The 21,926-nt window shown below is 38.7% G+C and overlaps 1 protein-coding gene across 6 annotated transcripts in view; it reads left to right on the top strand.

Annotated features, from left to right (window-relative positions):
- LOC148951628 (uncharacterized) overlaps positions 1-21,926 on the top strand; it is a 97,179-nt gene that overhangs the window by 49,721 nt on the left and 25,532 nt on the right. For all 6 annotated transcript variants that reach the window (XM_089090388.1, XM_089090390.1, XM_089090389.1 and 3 more), the window contains exon 4: positions 1,728-1,863. In XM_089090388.1, coding sequence (XP_088946514.1) covers positions 1,728-1,863 — 136 coding nt within the window. The remainder of the gene's footprint in view (positions 1-1,727; positions 1,864-21,926) is intronic.

The following is a 21,926-nucleotide window of genomic DNA, read 5'->3' as shown; positions in this document are numbered from 1 at the left end:
CCTAATACTCTAAAGTGTTCTTGATATCCAGCTCGTACGGTCATTTGACAGCCTGCATAAATACAGCGTGTTTTAATTTAATTTAGCATACCCCAAAATTTTTTCAAAATGTCTCCTTAATACCCTTAACCTAAATAACAGTATTAGTGGTAGTAGTACAAGTAGTAGGGGTAATATACATATATTACGGTTTGGTTGGTTCAACATCTCCCTTAGCATGTACTGAAGATTACAGTTTAATGCTCTATGCTGTTCATGAGAAATAACTGTTACGGCCATTTGATAACCTGCATCCACATAGCGTGCTTCAAATTAGTTCATCATATTTTTCAAAATTCCCTGAAAGTTTTGCTATAACACCCTTAGCTTCAATAGTGCTAGAAGTAGAAATCATAGTAGTAGTTGCAGCAGTAGCAGTCGTAGTAGTAGTAGCAGCTGTAGTAGCAGTTCCAGTAGCAGTAGTAACAGGTGTATGTACATTTTGATTTTTGCCTAGTTCAACATTCCCCTTAACATGTCCTGAAAGTTCCAACTTAATACCCTAGACCATTCATGAGATATTCCTGATGCGCCCTTTTAACAACCTGCTTGTAAAGAGTGTGTTTAAAATTGGTTCAACCTCCCTCTAGACATTCTCTAAAAGTTTCAATTTCCTACCCTTAGCCTCCCTTCCCCTTAGCAGTAGTCTTAGCAGTCGTAATAATGACAATAGTGGTAACATGCACTTCGTGCCTATGGGTTAATTCAACCCATCCCCCTCAACATACCCCCTCAACATACCCTAGGTCAATTGATCATTCCCCTCATCATTCTCTTTAAGTTTCCACTTGATACTTTCAGTCATTCCTGAGTTCCCCATTTTGACAAACTATGCATAGAACATGTTTTGATTTTGTTATACACTCCCCTCAACATTCCCTGAAAGCTTCACTTGAATGTACTTGGTCAATTTTGAACACTAAAGGTCAAGCATGCCCTCTTTCCAAATAACTAATATTATATATAAGCAGTGAGGAAATTGCATAAATTACAGCCCTTGCTCTGAGGGCTGTGGGGGTTGACATCTCCAAAGACATAATTATTGGATTAAAACTATGCTGAAAAAAATGGCTACCTCAAAATATTGATTGGATGTGTTTGGGAAACTCTTGTGTGTGGGAGGGGGTTCAATCACTTTTGACTCATAAAAGAGCATTAGAACTTTCAATTTCCAGTCAAATGAGATCCTTCCAAAGGGTCTACGACATCTCCTTTTATACAAAGCTCCTTTGGTTAAAATAAAAATATATAATGCATTCTGCCCACATTGCTCTTTACGCAGCGTTATTGGGCTGCCTATGATATTTATGCATAAATGATTCTATCTATATATCTATAGGTACATTTAGGGTTTGAGTCGTGTTTTGTATAGATGCAGTAAGCTTTTGTTGATCCAGTATTCACTGTTTAGGGAAGGGGAGGAACGGGCCCCTTCCATCTATCTTAATATCGACTTCTCTCAGGTATAGAGTGACATTTGGCAATTTCCTTCAAAATGCTACATTCATTCTTTTGCCAATTCCAGGTATAGTTTAATTATTAGACTTCTCTACTAAATTCAAATTTAAACATTCTGTTTATATGAATGCGTTGCTACCGGTTTTATAGTTGTACGTACCAATTTTTTGTAGTTGACCTAAAAGCTTAAAAACAATATTTAAATTATTATTATTAACATTATAAAATAGGTGGAAAAATCAAACTCAACCAACTTAGTTTTGAATGACGTTCCAGTAGCAGCTACAGGACCTTGGAGTTGCGACGTCATTGGGTCACCACCAAGGTTTTCCAGAGATGTAAGTTCAACAATTTTACAGGTTGCAGGTAAGGTTTTTTCCTTTGTTGATTTCTTGAATATTTTTTTTAGAAGATCGGGCACAAAAATGTATTAAACTAAATTTATATTTACTGTATAAACACTTGTATAAGATTAATATCATCGATGATAATTATAAAACTATTCAAATATGTAGTACAATAATATGTAACAATAACAATTTATGGTACGAGTCCCTTGTGAGTTTTGAGTATCAAATTGTATGTTTTTTTATTATCTAATGCTTATCATTAACGCCCTGGGATTTGCTACTTTAGTAAAGAACAAACTGTCTTCCTTTTATTATTCATTATTTACTTATTCATTAATTACTTATTCATTAATTTTTTTTCTCCCGAGTTCTCACATGGAAGGGGTAATCGTAAAAGTTCATTATATATTGGAAGTTATAGTGCAAAATTTTAGAGTTCGAAAACGACTGGAGGATTACTACTCCCCCCCTTCCCCACTTTTTTTGTGCCCCAAGGAATCTCCGTAACCCCTATGACTTCAAATTCTGCCAAAACTTGTTTTACTCCTCTGGGCTTATAACTTTCAGAGTATCTAGATTGGACCCATCAGTAGAAAGGCCTTATTGACTCGTGACGGGAGTCCATATATGGGCAGAGAGTCCCTAGGGAGAACACCTGTGCTGTCAGTTCGACGGGGGCACCATATATGGGCATGGAATCCCCAGGGAGAACACGTTTCCGAGAAATTGATTGCATAACCTAGGCTAATCTCATGAGATCGTGACGGGAGTCCATATATGGGCATAGAGTCCCTAGGGGAAATGGATTTCTGAGAAATTGATTGCGTAATCGATTGTGAATTTTATTGATCTAGGACTCATGACAGGGTTCCATTTATGGGCATAGAATACTGTACGAACACCATGGTGTCATCTACATTTGACTCTAACACCGAACGGGACTCCATTTATTCATGGTTTATTAATATCTGATGGATGATGTCAAGGTCGATTTATTTGTTGTTGTTGTTGTTGTTTGGCCAAGTGGAATGGCACTGGGAATGATTTACATAATCGCTAGAGGAATGTATTGATCTAGGGGAACTAAATTTCCAAGGTCAATTGATTTGTTGTTGTTGCTCGTCCAGGTGCACGCTAGGGGGGAATGTTATGATCCTGGAATAAGAAACAGGATCACGTGTCTCCTTCTAAACCAATCAGAAGGCTGGTTATATCTCCTTCTAGACCAATCAGAGGCTCGCTTACATATGAGTTTCCCTTTGCATAACAATTCGCCCTTGGGATTTCGTATATAACAGACATGCGTTGTGATTAAATTATCAGAAATTATTGTAACGCAATGGAGACAACAATGAATATTATTGATAAGGAAACTTCATCTACAATGATTAACAATGTGAGTACATTTTCATTTTTTATTTTCAAAATAAAATTATTTTCCTTGATCACCCTCCAGTATATTTAGATAAATCCCCCCCACAATACAAACTCCACTATGCTATCTTTATACTCGCTAGAAAACGTAAAATATGTTCATTTTACCACATAAACCCCCTTCTCCCCCCACTGTTTTACAACTATCATTCTTGCAATAAAAATAATTCTATTTCTTCGATAAATTCTTGCTTTTCTGTATTGTGATCTAAAGTGACAACTGTCTTCTGTCAATTCTTAGACATTAAGCCGCTATGTTTTGACATAAGCTCTCCGCGAAAGGTTATAATTAGTTTTGTCACCCCTTTTCCTGTGTATTTACGATTGCGGCTTAGCCAAAGGGATTGTTTTTCTCCATCAAATTAAAACGGTTTCAGACAATTGCAATAATTAAGCGCAGGCCTACGCAATCTGTATTTGGAGGACTGACACCAGTTATTTTCAAATTTAAGTCTAACAATATATTTAGGACATTGCTGACAGGGGGGAGGGGGACATGCCTCAATTCTATCGCCATCATTGTAAAGTGAAAAAACAAAACTGTTTCTTCGCGTTAGGCAGTAAGAGGGTCGAGGGTTTCTAAGAAAAAAAGATAGCTTTATTATGTGTACTGTATAGATACCATTTACATCCAAGATTGTAATTTAGCCTTATAACTTTCTGGTCTTACAATGTTTTTATATTTTAAATGCTTATAGAGCCACAGTTATATCACTATCATTTTAAAGTGAAAAAACAAAACTTTTTCTCCACGTTAGGGCAGTAACCCTCCCGAGGACCAAGGGTTTCTAAGAAAAAGATAGCTTTATTATGTGTAGTGTATAGATACCATTTACATCCGAGATTCTAATTTAGGCCTATAACCTGCTAGGCTAACAATAATTTTCTATTTTAAAAGCCTATAGACGGGAAACATTTAAAAAAATTTCTCAGCAAGGTAAAAATAGGGGCATTTCTCGCAAATTTTACCTTTTGCTTTGCTTTTGGCTTAGGGGGAGGGGGCTTCTTAGTGATAAATGCTTTCTACACAAAATTATGGTTAGTGGGGGGGGGATACTAATTTTCCTTCTTTAAAAAGGGTGGAAATTATATCCTTACTAAATTTTTTTTTCTTTTAAGGACAATTATGAAGAATGTGTGCCCCCTCCATCGAAGAGAGCAAGAGAGGGTGAGGCAGCCCCTATGCAGTCTGGTCGAAAACCAAAAAGAGAATGGGCGGCTTCTCATAATAAGGCGATCCCCGCCGTCATATCTGTGCAATCCCGTGACATCACTGGCTTGACTGCACAAGTCCGTGCCGTCACTGGCCCTGCTGCACAAGCCGCAGCCCAATCTGCACTAGAACGTAACGCCGCCGGCCCGTTCACTCTCCATCATGCCTTGCCTTCAAGAGCTGCCCCACATACACAAGGTCAGGAGGTACAGCATGCTTCGTCTGGGCCTTCGGGCACTCAAATACAGCCGGAATTTGCAAATGTGAGCATTTTTTCTTACCTAACCTATAGAAATATCTATACATAGCCTTTTTCATCGTGCTGTAAAAGTGTGTGTGTGTCTCAGATATATTAAAATATTAACCCCCCGCACCAACCATTGTTTTAAATTTCTCTGCTCCCCCCTTCCTCAAAGATATCTAGATATAATGTAATTTTTTTGTTTTTGCTTTGTCAATGAAAACCACTCTTTTTTTTCTAATCTTTCCTATTTTCTCTGGCCCCACTGTAGGCCATAAACTGTTGCTATCTCTTCGCTATCTCTTAATAGTATTTTTCTTTAATTTCTAGTTGCAATTACTGATAGATTGACTAGATTCTTTTTATCTCAAAATGTTGTTTTTGCACTAGAATATTATAGTCTATCGTATACAAGGAGGGGGGCGATCGCTGTGGCGTCCGGGAGGCACGGGACCCGGGAAGCATGGCGGTCACTATGGCGGGTGGGAACCGCTGTGGAGCCCGGGTCGGGAAGCGCCGCTGGTCGGGAAGGGCTGCGGGTCGAGAAGGGCCTTGGGAAGCGCCGCGGTGCCCCGCTGGGCCGCTCGGAGGGGACCATTAAATAGTAAACATTGAGGGGGGGAGTTGCTTGAACAAAATCAAATTGCCTTCTATGTAAAGCGTTTTAGATTTTAGTTAAGTTGGAACTTTCAGAATATATTGAGTAGTGTATATGCTACTGCTATTAAGCGTGCTTTCAAGCAATAATAATCCAATTTTTTAAAAAAACAGTAGGGGTGATTTAGACACTTTGAAAATAAGCTATTTTCTTTTATAGGTCGTTCTGGTTCGATATTCGCAATCATCATCCTCGTCAGTTGGAGAAGGAGAGAACATGCCTGTGGAGCTCTCCAACAATTCACTATGGGATGATATCATTTTACATTAAATTCCAGATAATATTGATGAGTTTATTAACTGATTTTTTTAATGTTGATTATAGCGCAGTTGAGCAGGGGGACTTACCTTTGCTGAGTCCAAACACCTTGCAGCTTTTAGATGATTTTACCCGGGAATTAACACGGAATCCTCCTACTCCTCTAGCCCCCGATAACCTAATTCCACTTCAATCGAATGACGTGGCTTCCCATACCCCAATTATTGAACAATGTGGAGGGGGAGGGGGTGTTGATAATAATATACAAGAGGGGGAGGGGGAGGAGGGGGTAATGTCCAATTTACAATATTTCCTGAATTTCAACTATCAAATACAATTTTAAATAGCATAGTTGTCTACACTGCAACTTTTGGTGACCCTTTTAATTCGATTTTGTGTGGTAGTTTTGTGTTTGACCCCGTAGAAATTGTGCATGACTATGTAGATAGAATTCGTGCACTACTGAAGAGCCAAATTCAGTTATGGGAAGGGGGGAGGGATTCAATTAAGGTTTCAATTGTTTTAAAGGTGTTTTATTTAAATGAGGGGAAAAGTTAAGTTTACCACCATTATGTACACTCCGAGATGCGTTTGATCTATCCAAATTTAGAGAATTTTGAGAGTGTTTTTTCCGAGTGGATAGGTCATATTATTGCGCATCTTGAGAATTATAACGAAAATGGGAGCGGCTTTGTAGTTCTTTATGTTGAAAATTTAAGTGTGAATATTTGTAAATTTAAGAAAGATTTTATTTTAAGAGGGGGACTTAGGGATGAGGGTATAGTTTTAAAATATAATCCATATTTGGAAGGATGTAAAGGTGTCCAGCGAATTTGTTTTGAAACAGGTGAAAAATGTTTCAGGTATGCTTTCCTCATATCAGTATTCGAGCCTCTAGCACGTGACACTACCAAGACGAATTTAGACCACTAGGCTATGCATGAGAAGGAAAAGTCCAATTTTTCCATTGTTAATTTCACTTATTTAGACGGAAAATACTCAGTTATGCTAAGATCTATTGATATTTTTGAAATGGCCAATGCTCATTTAAATATTAGCGTTACTGTTGTTCAATATCAAAATGAATTTGAAGATGGGGTCTGTTTAAAAAAGAAGGGGGTGGTATTCCCAGTAAGGGGCCCGTCAATTAAATTGGTCAAACACTGGGTTTGGTTGGTTTACAAATAACCATCTAGTGACCTTGCCAATTCAATTGGCCATTTTAATCCAATTCCCGACATCAGTAGAGTTCTGGGGGAGGGTAAGTTAGGTTAGGTTAGGCTAAGTTAGGTTAGGTTAGCCTACGTACCTGCGCTTACGTAGGCTAACCTAACCTAACTTAACTTAACCTAACCTAAATTAATCTAACCCAACCTATGGTTTTGGTATTTCTGTGCAATAATGTGGAATTTTGTGGTTATGTTAGTTTAGTACTGTCATCAATATCTATTGTATTTTTCATGTCTCTGAGACTATAGCCGTGTGTCTGAGGGACTGTGACGCCATCTTTAGCTATAGGTTGGTAGATGGCAATAGTACTCTCTCGATTCTGTGAAATGTTGTAAGATCCTTTTGATGCTATGAAATATCTGTGTAGTTGAATTTGTTCTATGCGAAAGTACTTTTTTTTCCTATTAATTTGACACTCAGTCAATAATAAATCGTTTTATGAGTCTGCTAGTAGTATCAATTTATTTGAAAATTCCTTTTTCGTACATCTCTCATATTTTTAATAAACATTCTAAACGTTTTACCTGACATTGACGATCCACACAGAAGCGATCTGAATGGTGTTTTAACTTGATATATACTGCTGCTATTGAGAATAGTCGGTCTACAACTAAATTTAAACCATACTTGTCTAATGAATAAATAATTATTTTCCCTTAGATCTACCTAGTACGTTATTCAATAACAAGAACAACAAAAACAACATTTCATTCATTTATTAACATCAGAACTTTTCTATACAGCATGAATAGCACACACTATTTGTTCAACAAGAACAACAACATTTATTAAAACTATTTGTGTAGCAATGTTTTTCATTTATTGACAAAAACACTTTTTGTATAGCATGAACATCAATAACACACACTATTTGTACAACAATATTTCATTCATTTATTGACAAAAACACTTTTTTTTGTACGGCATGAACATCAATAGCACTATTTGTACAACAGCAATAGTACACACATTTTTATACAACAGAACGAATAGCACACACTATTTGTACAATAAGAACAACATTTTTCACATATTGGCGTAAAAACAACTTATAACAATAACAAAAGCACAGTTGAACAAATTTCTATGAATTTAAAAGATTCCCCCCCCCTAAGGCCCCCTCCTCCTGGGGTCACGGACCGGGAGCCGCGGGGCCGGCCACGGGCGGGCCCCCCCACCCCCCGGGAGCCGCGGTGGAAAAAACTGTATACAATAGTTGTTTTCACTGCTGCAGGTTAGGTTGGGTTAAGGTGGTTAGTTGAGGTTGGGTTAGGTCAGTTAATTTATAAAAGGTTGGTGGTTAGGTTATGGTTAGTTGGTTAGTGGTTAGGTTAATTTATCCAGACCAAGTTGATTGCGATAGTCTATGTATTCAAATCGGTCTGAAATACGGTAGTGGCCATGTGGCAGCACACTTACACCATTCTCGAGCACATAGACTTTGTCGGATATACACGACATTGCATTCTTTTCCACTCTCAAAGTATAATTTCTATACTGTAGAGAGCAAATTACAAGCACTTGTGCTCTCGGCACTAGGCTACTTTCTACACAGTCTCTGTACACGCTCATGTTGAAATTGTTCTTTACAGAATGTGTAGATACCCCTTTACATGCCTGCTTTACATCGCCATTATGTGTTTCAACGCAATAAACTTTAGTACCTGGGAACACCCCCCTGGATATCAAATCACTCCCCATCTCTGATTTTAACCTTAGTAGTTGGTTGGGGGCTTGACGTTTCACCAACTCGGGGTAGAGGGACGGATTCCAGTTGGTGAAATCCATCCGCGAGCTGATGTCTTCCCCATTTTTAGATAACCCAATAAATCCTCAGTTTTTACCTTTAGCAGCAGAGAATCTGTATCCCCATAGTAAACTTGAACCTCCCCCTCCCGTGGCCATTGCACCTTGCACACATTGTAAAAAAACGGCAACATGAGCTTTTTGGAAATTTCAAGTACTGAACTACCTCCTGTTATATTCTTGTTCAGTACCACATTTTTTTTTCCTGTGTAAAAAAACCATGCCAGCCTCTATGCTCGTGAACGATGTAAAATTGGGATCGGCAATAATTCGTGCACACTCTAGAGGGTCAGTCACGACGTCGCAGCGAGATCTGTTACGTACGCTTTCACACATTTTGCCAAACGCTGAATTTAGAATGAGTTTGTACGTTTCCTTCTCTACTGTGGAGTTTGCCCTAGAGCGTTTATCAATAAAAGCGTCGATAATCGTCTTCAAATATGGTTTCTGATTGAACTGCAGGACCCTATGTATTTTGGTGATCTTGAAACCATCGTTCAACATCCAGTGCAATAGCAAATGGTGAATAACGATATTCACCTTAGGGTCCAAATGACCAATCAGTTTTTGCTTAGAGGGGGTCCAGTGCATCCCCATATCCTCAACCAATGATCGATTGTAGGGGCTCAGTGAGTCCCTGCTCACGGGTCGATTGATACAGGGAAAAACAAAATCTCTGACTGAATCGTGAAGCGCCAGTGGTATATGCCCGTCAATTTCAAAGAACCATCCTTGTGGCCCATTGTCCTTGACGGTGGTAATGTCGGGGAACTCACAAGGATTCTCAAGCCATTAATAGTTTCCACACGGCAAAGAGTAGTGAGACATTGCCGAGGGGTACAATGAGTTCATGTCCAAGAACACTGCATTTGACTTTGCATCGGTGTTTTGTCCGCTCGGATCGGTTGACAAGACACGATCCCCATGAAAAATATACCCTCCCCTCATTGAACGCTCTACAAAAAGGTGGTGATCTACATCGGTGATAAGACCTATTTCCTCCCTACTAATTTTTAAAATCAAGTCCATCACCAAATGGGGCGTGGAAAAATAATATCCTATATCTAGTCCGAACTCTGAATAGATTTGGTCTGTGTTCTTACAGACTAAATCCAACTGATTTAAAACGTCACTGGCCAAGAACAGTCTACAATAATCCCACCCATTTTTACAATTCCCCTTAGACCGCACCTTCTTGGCAAACTCATAGTCCTCGGCTGTGCATTCACTGTTGGTGAGTGAATTGTAAAAAGCTTTAATTGGAGGTAGTATCACCTCACTTAAGCGAGCGCCAGAACAGTAATAGTCGTATGCGTATACACCTTTACAGGTCAATAGGTCATACATTTCACTGTCTGGAAAGTGCTCTTTAAGCAAAGGAAAACTATCAAAATTGTCGCTTTTCTGCACTTGTATCAATTGACTCAATGCCTTGGGAAAACAATAAAGGAATCTAAAAACCTGATTTTATTCCAGCACGTATGCCCATTATTTACTATCTGCCATTTCAGCTCGAGAAGCAACAACTTCTCGGCCGATTTGGGAATGATGTTATAGGTAAATGAATTATTTACCCATGGACTATCTACTCCCCCACCCCCCTGTGCATACGTTTCAGTGTCGGTAAAATAAATTTGAAATCGTAATTTGCAGTGTGAATAAAAACTGGGATAAAAAACTGCTGGCTAACATTTAAGTTACACGATTGATGCGCTACCCCTCTAAAATTACTGCCCCCAACGGCTATTTCCTGCCACACGTGATTATGGTCTCTGACTTTCCCCCTCCCCCTCTTTTCCCTTTAGTCCACTTAGCCCCCTCTTCAAACTCCCCCTTGCAAATCCAACATATTTTTTTGATTTTTAATCGCGAGACGATCCTCTGCAGACAAAACCATAGGATAATGCGTATTTCTCAAACGAAAAATAGCGCCATTAGCTGTTCCAATTAATTTAGTCAGTGCCTTGATCATGAACTCTCCCTCATCTAATGTTTCTACTATTTCTAACAACTGCATGGTGTTAGAATTGTCTCTTTGGGGAATGGGCATAAGACACTGCAATAGCTTGATGTTCTTTGATTCTATTTGGAAATCGAGGATCGCTCACTTCCACCAGCTTAGCTTCACAGTCCAAAGATATTTTGTTGCACTGGAGGAGGATGTTTTGAAAATTTTTAAAACGTAAAATGGCCCTATCCCCTAAAACTGTTTTCACTGTCTGGTAGCCATGCCGTCTACAGTGCTTCATGTGATCCCGTAGTTTTATATCGCTACGGAATCGAGAGAGGCATGTCGGACAGTAGAAACATTCCCCCTTTTCTTACCCTCCCCCAGAACTCTACTAATGTCTGTGATTGAATTAAAATGGCCAGTTGAATTGGCTAGGTCACTAGATGGTGGTGTGTACAACAACCAAACCCAGTGTTTGACCATTCAATCGACGGGCCCCTTACAGGGAAAACCACCCCCTTCTTTTTTGAACGAACCCCATCTTCAAATTCAGTTTCAAACTGAACTACAGTAACAGCGATATTTAAATGGGCATTGGCCCTTTCAAAAATATCAATAGATCTTAGCGTTACTGGGTATTTTCCCTCTAAACAAGTGAAATCTACAATGGGGAAATTGGACCCCTCCTTCCCATGTACAGCCCAGTGATCTAAATTCGTCTTGGTAGCGTCACGTGCTAGAGGCTTGAATACTGATATGAGGAAAGCGTACTTGAAACATTTTTGACCTGTTTCAAAACAGATCCACTGGACACCTTTACATCCTTCTAGATCAGGATTATATTTTAAAACTGTACCCTCATCCCTATGCCCCCCTCTGAAAATAAAATCTTTCTTAAATTTACAGATATTAACACTTAAATTTTCAACATAAAGAACTACTAATCCGCTCCCATTTTATTTTTAATTCTCGAGAAGCGTAATAATATTACCTATTCACTCGGAAACTCTCAAAATTCTCTAAATTTGTGTAGATCAAACGCATCTCGGTTTGTACATAATGGTGGTAAACTTCACTTTTTCCCTCATTTAAATAGAACACCTTTAAAACAATTGAAACCTTAATTGAATCCCTCCCCCCTCCCCATAACTGAATTTGGTTCTCCAGCAGTGCACGAATTCTATCTACATAGTCATGCACAATTTCTACGGGGTCAAACACAAAATTACCACACAAAAGCGAATTAAAAGGGTCACCAAAAGTTGCAGTGTAGACAACTATGCTATTTAAAATTGTATTCGATAGTTGAAATTCAGGGAATGTTGTAAATTGGATATTACCCCCCTCCTCCCCCTCCCCCTCTTGTATAGTATTATCAACACCCCCTCCCCTCCACATTGTGCAATAATAGGGGTATGGGAAGCCACATCATTCGATTGAAGTGGAAGTAGGTTATCGGGGGCTAGAGGAGGAGGAGGATTCCCTGTTAATTCCCGGGTAAAATCATCTAAAAGCTGCCAGGTGTTTGGACTCAGCAAAGTTAAGTCCCCCTGCTCAACTGCGCTATAATCAACATTAAAAAAATCAGTTAAAAACTCATCAATATTATCTGGAATTTGATGTAAAATGATATCATCCCATAGTGAATTTTTGGGGAGCCCCATATGCATGTCCTCTCCCTCTCCAACTGATGTCGATTATAATTGTGAATATCGAACCAGAACGACCTATAAAAGAAAATAGCTTATTTTCAAAGTTTCTAAATCACCCCTAATGTTTTTTTTTTAGATTGGATTATTATTGCTTAAAAACACACTTAATAGCAGTAGCATATGCACTACTCAATCAATATTCTGAAAGTTCCAACTTAACTAAAATCTAAAACGCTTTACATAGAAGGCAATTTGATTTTGTTCAAGCAACTCCCCCTCAATTTTTACTATTTAATGCTCCCAACCGAGCCGGCCCAGCGGGGCACCGCGGCGCTTCCCGAGGCCCTTCCCGACCCGCAGCCCTTCCCGACCCGCGGCGCTTCCCGACCCGGGCTCCACAGCGCTTCCCGGCCGCCATAGTGACCGCCATGCTTCCCGGGTCCCGTGCTTCCCGGACGCCACAGCGATCGCCCCCCTCCTTGTATACGATAAACTATAATATTCGATTGCAAAAACAGCATTTTGAGATAAAAAGAATCTAGTCAATCTATCAGTAATTGCAACTAGAAATTAACGAAAAATACTATTAAGAGATAGCGAAGAGATAGCAACAGTTTATGGCCTACAGTGGGGCCAGAGAAAATAGCAAAGATTAGAAAAAAAGAGTGGTTTTTCTTTGACAAAGCAAAAACAAAAAAAAATTACATTATATTTAGAATCTCTCAGGGAGGGGGGAGCAGAGAAATTTAAAACAATGGTTGGGGCGGGGGGGTTAATATTTTAATATCTCTGAGACACACACACACTTTTACTGCGTGATGAAAAATGGCTAGAATAATAACTATTTCTATAAGTTAGGTAAGAAAAAATGCTCACATTTGCAAATTCCGGTTTTATTTGAGTGCCCGAAGGCCCAGGCGAAGCTTGCTGTACCTCCTGACCTTGTGTATGTGGGGCAGCTCTTGAAGGCAATGCATGATAGAGAGTGAACGGGCCGGTGGCGTTACGTTCTAGTGCAGATTGGGCTGCGGCTTGTGCAGCAGGGCCAGTGACGGCACGGACTTGTGCAGTCGAGCCAGTGATGTCAAGGGATTGCACAGATGTGACGGCGGAGATCGCCTTATTATGAGATGCCGCCCATTCTCTTTTTGGTTTTCGACCAGACTGCATAGGGGCTGCCTCACCCTCTCTTGCTCTCTTCGATGGAGGGGGCACACATTCTTCACAATTGTCCTTAAAAGAAGAAAAAATTTAGTATGGAAATAATTTCCCCCTTTTTTTAAAGAAGGAAAATTAGTATCCCCACCCCCACTACCCGTAATTTTGTGTAGAAAACATTTATCACTAAGAAGCCCCCTCCCCCTAAGCCAAAAGCAAAGCAAAAGGTAAAATTTGCGAGAAATGCCCATATTTCTATATTACTGAGAAAATTTTTTAAAGGTTTCCGGTCTATAGGGTTTTAAAATAGAAAAATATTGTTAGCCTAGCAGGTAATATGCCTAAATTAGAATCTTGGATGTAAATGGTATCTATGCACTACAAATAATAAAACTACCTTTTTCTTAGAAACACCCGGCCCTCTTACTATCATAACGTGGAGAAACAGGTTTTTTTTTCACTGTACTAAGATGGTGTTATATCTTTGGCTCTATAGGAAATTAAAATATAAAAATAGTCTAAGCATAGCAGGTTATAGGCCTAAATTATAATCTTGGCTGTAAATGGTATCCATACAGTACACATAATAAAACTATCTTTTTTCTTAGAAGCTCTCGGCCCTCTTACTGCCTAACGCGAAGAAAACAGTTTTGTTTTTTCACTTTACAATGATGGCGATAGAATTGAGGCATGTCCCCCTCCCCCCTTTCAGCAATGTCTTAAATATATTGTTAGACCTTAATTTGGAAATAACTCGTTTCACTCCTCCAAATACAGATTGCGTAGGCCTGCGCTTAATTATTGCAATTGTCTGAAACCGTTTTAATTTGATGGAGAAAAACAATTCCTTTTGCTAAGCCGCAATCGTAAATACACAGGAAAAGGGGTGACAAAACTAATTATAAGCTTGCGCGGAGAGCCTTATGTCAAAACATATCGGCATAATGCCTAAGAATTGACAGAACTCCGTGGTCACTTTAGATCACAATACAGAAAAGCAAGAATTTATCGAAAAAAGAGAATTATTTCAATTGCAAGAATTATAGTTGTAAAACAGAGGGGGGAGAAGGGGGTTTATGTGGTAAAATGAACATATTTTACGTTTTCTAGCAAGTATAAAGATAGCATAGTGGAGTTTGTATTAGAGTGGGGGGGAGGGGATTTATTTAGATATACTGGAGGGTGACCAAGGAAAATAATTTTATTTTGAAAATAAAAATTAAAATGTACTCACATTGTTAATCATTGTAGACGAAGTTTCCTTATCACTAATATTCATTGTTGTTTCTATTGTGTCACAATACTTTCTGATAATTTAATCACAACGCAAGTCTGTTATATACGAAATCCCAAGGGCGAATTGTTATTTAATGGGAAATTTCATATGTATGCGATCCTCTTATTTGTATAGAAGGAGATGTAACCGACCCTTCTGATTGGTCTAGAAGGAGACACGTGATTCTGTTTCTTATTCCAGGATCATAACATTCCCCACTAGCGTACCCGTGGACGAACAACAACAACAAATAAATCGACCTTGGAAATTTAGTGCCCCTAGATCAATACATTCCCCTAGCGATTATGTAAATCATTCCCAGTGTCATTACACTTGGCCAAACAACAACAACAACAACAAATAAATCGACCTTGACATCATCCATCAGATATTAATAAACCATGAATAAATGGAGTCCCGTTCGGTGTTAGAGTCAAATGTAGATGACGCCATGGTGTTCGTACAGTATTCTATGCCCATAAATGGAACCCTGTCATGAGTCCTAGATCAATAAAATTCACAATCGATTACGCAATCAATTTCTCAGAAATCCATTTCCCCTAGGGACTCTATGCGCATATATGGACTCCTGTTACGAGCTCATGAGGTTAGCCTAGGTTACGCAATCAATTTCTCGGAAACGTGTTCTCCCTGGGGATTCCATGCCCATATATGGAGCCCCCGTCGAACTGACAGCACAGGTGTTCTCCTTAGGGACTCTATGCCCATATATTGACTCCTGTCACGAGTCAATAAGGCCTTTCTACTGATGGGTCCAATCTAGATACTCTGAAAGTTATAAGCCCAGAGGAGTAAACTAACGAGGAACAAACATTTTGAATTAAGATTTGGTTGTACCGATTCGTGATGCCAAATATTCAATTATTTTGCGGGTCGGCTTGATACTAACAGGGCATGTAGACAAAGCCAAGGGCCCCTCAAAAAGACTAATAAATTTGAGGTGCAACTTTGGTTTTATTGATTTGTGGCGTCCAATTTTTTTTTTGAAGACAACAAACAAAACTCCTTTTTTATAAATTGCCTTATTTTATTTATAATAGTCTTACAAATATTCAATTGCCTTTTTGTGCCTTTTTTAATAGTTGAAAGTGATTGGGTAGCGACTAACACCCCTCTCACGCCCACCATTTTTCCAAACACATCGAATTAAAATTTTGAGACATCCATTTTGTTCAACGTAGTTGAAAGTTTTGTAAATTAGGTCTTTTAGGATGATAAACCTCTAAGCACCCTCAGTGCAAGGGTTTTAAGTTATGCCCTGGGGCATATAAAGTTTTTATTGAAAGCGTTGTCGTAGAAACTTCAAAAGGGCTCATTCAATTGGAAATTGAAAGGGCTAGTGCCTTTTTTGATAGTTGAAAGTGATTGGATAGCGACTAACGCCGCTCTCACGCCCACAATTTTCCAAAACATATCCAATCAAAATTTTGAGACATCCATTTTGTTCTACGTAGTTGAACTTTCTGGATATTAGGTCTTTTAGGATGATAACCCCCTCAGAGCCCTCGGTGCAAGGGTTGTAAGTTATGCCCTGGGGGCATATAAGGCTTATATTGAAAGTTGTTGCATAAATCATAGGCAGCGCGATCGCGCTGCCTAAGTAAAGGACGGAGACACTCGAAAACGAGAGAAGAAACGGGGACTAAGTAAAAAGGAGGACACTCCCCCACAACCCTTAGGGCAACGGTTAAGTGTTATGCCCTGGGGGCATATAAGAACAAGGTTGGCACAATGTATTATTTATTATTTATTTTTTTCTTTAGAGCAAGGTACTTCGTATCGAAGAAGTTGTCGTAGAAACTTCGAAGAGCGCTCATTCAATTGGAAAATGGAGTGGCTTGTGCCCTTTTTAATGGTTGAAAGTGATTGGAAGGCAACTAACACCCCTTCCACGCCAACCATTTCCCGAGACACATCCAATCAAAATTTTGAGATAGTCATTTTGTTCAGCGTAGTGTATTTCAAGATATAAATAATATTTCTGAGGACAGTCCCCCACAGCCCTTAGGGCAAGAGTTGTAAGTTATGCCCTGGGGGCATAAAAGGCTTTTTATAGAAGGCATTGTCGTAAAAACTTTAAAAAAGGCTCATTCGATTGGAAATTCAAAGGGCTAGTGCCCTTTTTAATATTCGAAAGTGATTAGAGGGCAACTAACCCGCCTCTCATGCCCATCTTTTCCCCAAACACATCCAATCAAAATTTTGAGATAGCCATTTTATTCAACGTAGTTATAAGTTCTGGAAATTAGGTATTTGAGGATGACAACCCCCCCACAGCTCTCAGGGCAAGGATTATAAGTTATGCCCTGGGGGCAAATAAGGTTTTTATATAACTTATTGTCGTAGAAACTTCAAAAAGGGCTCATTCGATTGGAAATTGAAACAGTTAGTGCACTTTTTAATTGTCGAAAGTTATTGAAAAGCAATTAACACTCTTTCCACGCCCACCATTTCCCCAAACACATCCAATAAAGATTTTGAGATAGCCATTTTGTTCCACACATTTCAAAGTTCAGGAAATCATACCTTTGAGCAGGACACTTCCCCCACAGTCTTCAGGGCAAGGGCTATAAGTTATGTCCTGAGGGCATATAAGGTTTCTATTGAAATCTTTGTCGTAGAAACTTGAAAAGGGGTTCCTTTGATTGGAAATTCGAAGTGGTAGTTCCCTTTTTTAGAGTAGAAAGTGATTTGAGTGCATCTAACCCCCCTGTCACGCCCATCTTTTCTCCGACCACATCTAATCAATGTTTTAGATAATCATTTTTGTCAACGTAGTTGAAAGTTTTGGGAATTAGGTCTTTAAGGATGACAACCACTCCCCCCACAGCCCTCAGGGCAAGGGTTGTAAGTTATGCCCTGGGGGCGTATAAAGTTTATATAGAAAGTTCTTATAGTAATTTCAAAAAGGGCTCATTTGATTGGAAATTCAAATTGCCCTTTTTAATAGTTGAAAGTGAGTGGAGAGTAATGAACCCCCCTCTTACTTCCACCATTTCCCCAAAAAATACAATCAGAGTTTAGAGATATCCATTTTGTTCAACGTAGTTGAAAGTTCTTAAAATTAGGTCTTTTAGGTTGATAGCCCCCTGAGAGCCCTCAGTGCAAGGGTTGCAAGTTATACCCTGGGGGCATTTAAAGTTTATATAGAAAGTTGTTATAGTAATTTCAAAAAGAGCTCATTTGATTGGAAATTGAAATTGCCCTTTTTAATAGTTGAAAGTGAGTGGAGAGTAATTACGCCCACCATTACGCCCACCATTTCCCCAAAAACATCCAATCAGAGATTAGAGATAGCCATTTTGTTTAACGTAGTTGAAAGTTCTGGAAATTAGATCTTGTAGGATGATAACCCCCTCAGAACCCTCAGCGCAAGGGCTGTAAGTTATGCCCTGGGGGCATATAAAGTTTATATAGAAAGTTGTAATAGAAAATTCAAAAAGTGCTCATTTGATTTGAAATTGCCCTTTTTAATAGTCGAAAATGAGTGGAGAGCATTTAACCTCCCTCTTACGCCCACCATTTCCATAAGAAAATGTAATCGAAGCTTAGAAACACCCATTTTGTCCAGCGTAGCTGAAAATTCTGGAAAATAGGTATTTAACGATGACAAACCCCCAGAGCCCCAAGGGACCAGGATTTAAGTTCTTCTCTGGGGCTTATAAGGTTTTTATAAATAGAGTTGTCGTAAAACTTCAAAAGAGGCTCATTCAATTCGAAATTGCAAGGGTTAGTGCCCTTTGTAGTAGTCAAAAGTGATTGGAGGGTAACTAACCCACCTGTCACGCCTACCATTCCTCCAAACACATCCAATCAAAATTTTCAGATAGCCATTTTGTTCAACGTAATAGAAAGTTCCGGAAATTAGGTCTTTGAGAAAGACCCCCGCCCAGCAATCATGGCAAGGGTTGTAAGTTATGCCCTGGGCGGATATAAGATTTTCATTGAAAGTTTTGTCGTAGAAACTTCAAAAGGGCTCATTTGATTGGAAATTTAAAGGGCTAGGACCATTTTTAATAGTTGAAAGTGATTCGAGAGCGACTACCGTCCCTCTCACGGCACCATTTCCCCAAACACATCCAATCAAAATTTTGAGATAGCCATGTTGTTTAACGTAGTTGAAAGTTCTAGAAATTCTGTCTTAGAGGATGACAACCGCCCTAACAGACCTTAGGGTCAGGGTTGCAATTTATGCCCTGGGGGCATATAAGGTGCATTTAGAAAGCGTTGTCGTTTCCAAAAGGGCTCATTCCATTGGAAATTGAAAGGCCTAGTGCCCTTTTTAATAGTCGAAAGGGGTTGGAAGGCTTGACATTTTTATAGTAAAGATCGATGTGGGTATAATGTAATATTTTTTGTTGTTGTTATTGTTTAAACCAGGGCATTTCGTATCGAAGGAGCTGTCGTGAGAACATCGAAAAGGGTTCATTCGATTGAAAACAGAAAGGGCTGATGCCCTTTTTAATAGTTGAAAGTGATTTGAGGGCAACTAGTCCCCCTTCCACTCCCACCCTCCCACGCCCACCATCCCACTCCGGCCCTTCCATTTCTGATCTTAAAATTTAACTAAATCAAAAGAATGTAAGCATTTCCAAGTTTTAAAAGAGAGTGAACAGAATATTTTGCAAATTGAATCAAATTTTCTATTTCAGGTCATCTAGGGGGGCTTCGAAGCTAATTTAGACAGTACTATTTGTTTCCAAATATTAAAACATATGACCGTTGTTAAAAATTGCTGAAAATTTGTCTCTAGCATACAAATAGCAGGCGAAACTGTAAAGTCTTAAAAAACGAAAAGATTTAAAGTATTATTTTTTTTTTCGCTGAAAAGACTATGTCAATATAAAACGAACAGAAATTAATTTAAAAAAACTTTTTCCACAAAATAAGTTTTTCAAAGAAAAGTAAAGAACTCCATTAAACAAAAAATGAGCAAAAATAAAATCAAATAATCTACCAAACGTGAAACAACCACAAATCAGCATCGATAAATAAATGAAACCCAAAACGAACAGAAATTACAATAATTAACCGAGTCAAACTCAAAACGAGCAGAAATTAACATAAGTTGGGCGCAAAACCCATATGCCTTCCCAAGGCCAGAACAAAATTTGCACTTTACTGAAAAAATACAAATGAATGCGCTTTGTCAGTTTAATATACACATACTGATATTTAGAAATCAAAATGTTAATATTATTTGATTTATTAAAGTTATAAAAGTAAAAACATTTATATTTTTTCAGTAAAGTGCAAATAATGTTCTGGCCTTGGGAAGGCATAGGGTTTCAGTAAAGTGGAAATTATGTACTAGTCCTTGGAAGGCATGGGGGTCGTCAGCCCTAATCATCTTAGTTTCTGCTGATTTTGAGTTTGACTCGGTTTTTGCTGTAATTTCTGTTCGTTTTGGGGTTTCATTTATTTCTTGTTGGTAATTTGTGGTAGTTTTATGCTTCGAAAATTATTTGTCTTTATTTCTGATCATTTTTTGTTTGGTGTAGCTCGTGACTTTTCTTTTAAAAATTCTTTTGTGAAGAAATTTTTTTCATTTAATTTATTTTCGTTTTTTATTTACAGTCTTTTTCATTGGCAAAGAAAATAATATTTTAATTTTTTCTTTTCTAAAAGAACCTATATTTTGGTTTACTATTTATATGTTTAACAAAATTTACAGTTGTCAGTAATATACGGCCTTTTGAAAATATTGACAAATATAGTATCCCTTGATCTAGTTTTATGCCTCCTAAAGTTTCCCTGAAAAATAAAACTCAATACCCTTCCTAAAACATTGTACATATGCTATTTTGACAACCTGGATGTTTCATCCAGAAAATACCCCTGATAGTTGCAGCTTAATACCTTCAGTTGTTCTTGAGATATTTCTAAAACGCCTTATTCACATCCAGTACACATATAGTGACGTTTGATATAGCTTACAGCCACATAACCTTTCCGGATGTCTTGGATGTCTTGACAACCTGAATGCACTTAAGCTATTCTGATTTGGTTCAATAGTAGCAGTAATAGTTGAAGTAGTATTAGTAGAAATAGCAGCAAAGGTGGTTGTAATTTTGGTAACTCTTGGAGTTTTAGCTTAACACCCTAAAGTGTCGGTCGAATATTGCTAATACAACCCTTTGATAACCCATATGTACTCAGCATGTTTCGATTCAGTTCAACACCGCCGTCAGCCTTTTCTGAAAACTTAACCAATACCCTTAGCATTAGTAGTAGTAGTAGGCACAGTAGCAGAAGTAATAGTAGAAGCAATAGAAGTAGTATTAATAATACCAGTGGTAGTATTGGTCGTAAGCAGAAATAGTATTGATATTGTGCCTTTTGGTCTAGTTCAACATCCCCTTCTCATCCCCTGATGGATTCAACTTAATACTTAAGACCATTTCTGAGATATTACTGATCCGTCGGCGCACCTCAACGTGGTGAAGGGGTGAAACATCGCTAAGCTTCACGCTACGCAAGGTGATGGTAAATGCGCTGCAGGGTGACTTTCAGGAGTGGTGCACCCTGAGAAAATTGTAGTCTTGTAAACGACACAGTATTTACACCGGATTCTGGTTAATCGATAAATCTTCTGGGTTTGGTATGTTTTGGTGGACGTTTTTGGGCTGAGAAGCCTCTTCCTGGCTAATTTATCTACAATTGGGTTGCCTTCCCGTAGTACCATTATATTTATAGGTATGGACATATAACGAATCGGAGGCAATAGGCTCGAGATTATCTGTGCAGGATTTAGACTCTTGCTGATAAAGGTGTATCGCCAAGTGCTGAGGAGCATATTGTGATCAATATGGGCCAAGGATTGCACAAAGCCTCCATTAAACTGGAGGTCCCAGGAAATGCATGCTGTCTGTTTCTATTAGTGCTAGTGTGTGCTATTATTAGTGCTAGTGTTATTAATGCTATTAGTGTTATATAAGTAATATTAGTGCTAGTGTTAATAGTACCCTCAGTCGTTCTTGAGATATTGCTGAGACGTCTTATTGGCAACCAGCATACACATAGCTTAATGCCCTTTGATTTAGCTTTAAAGCAACAGAAACTTGCCATGAAAGGTTCTAATTTACACCGTATTCTAAAGTAATTCGGTATACGGTATTCCTACCGTATTACCCTTAGACTCAATAGTAGATGTCGTGCAGTGTGATATTAGCAGAAATAGC

Source organism: Artemia sp. Qi Xiang Cuo, chromosome 6 (assembly GCF_049724085.1).
Source record: "Artemia sp. Qi Xiang Cuo chromosome 6, ASM4972408v1, whole genome shotgun sequence".
Taxonomy (NCBI): domain Eukaryota; kingdom Metazoa; phylum Arthropoda; class Branchiopoda; order Anostraca; family Artemiidae; genus Artemia; species Artemia sp. Qi Xiang Cuo.
The sequence above is the reverse complement of the archived record's forward strand: the minus strand, read 5'-3'. Positions and strand labels throughout refer to the sequence as shown.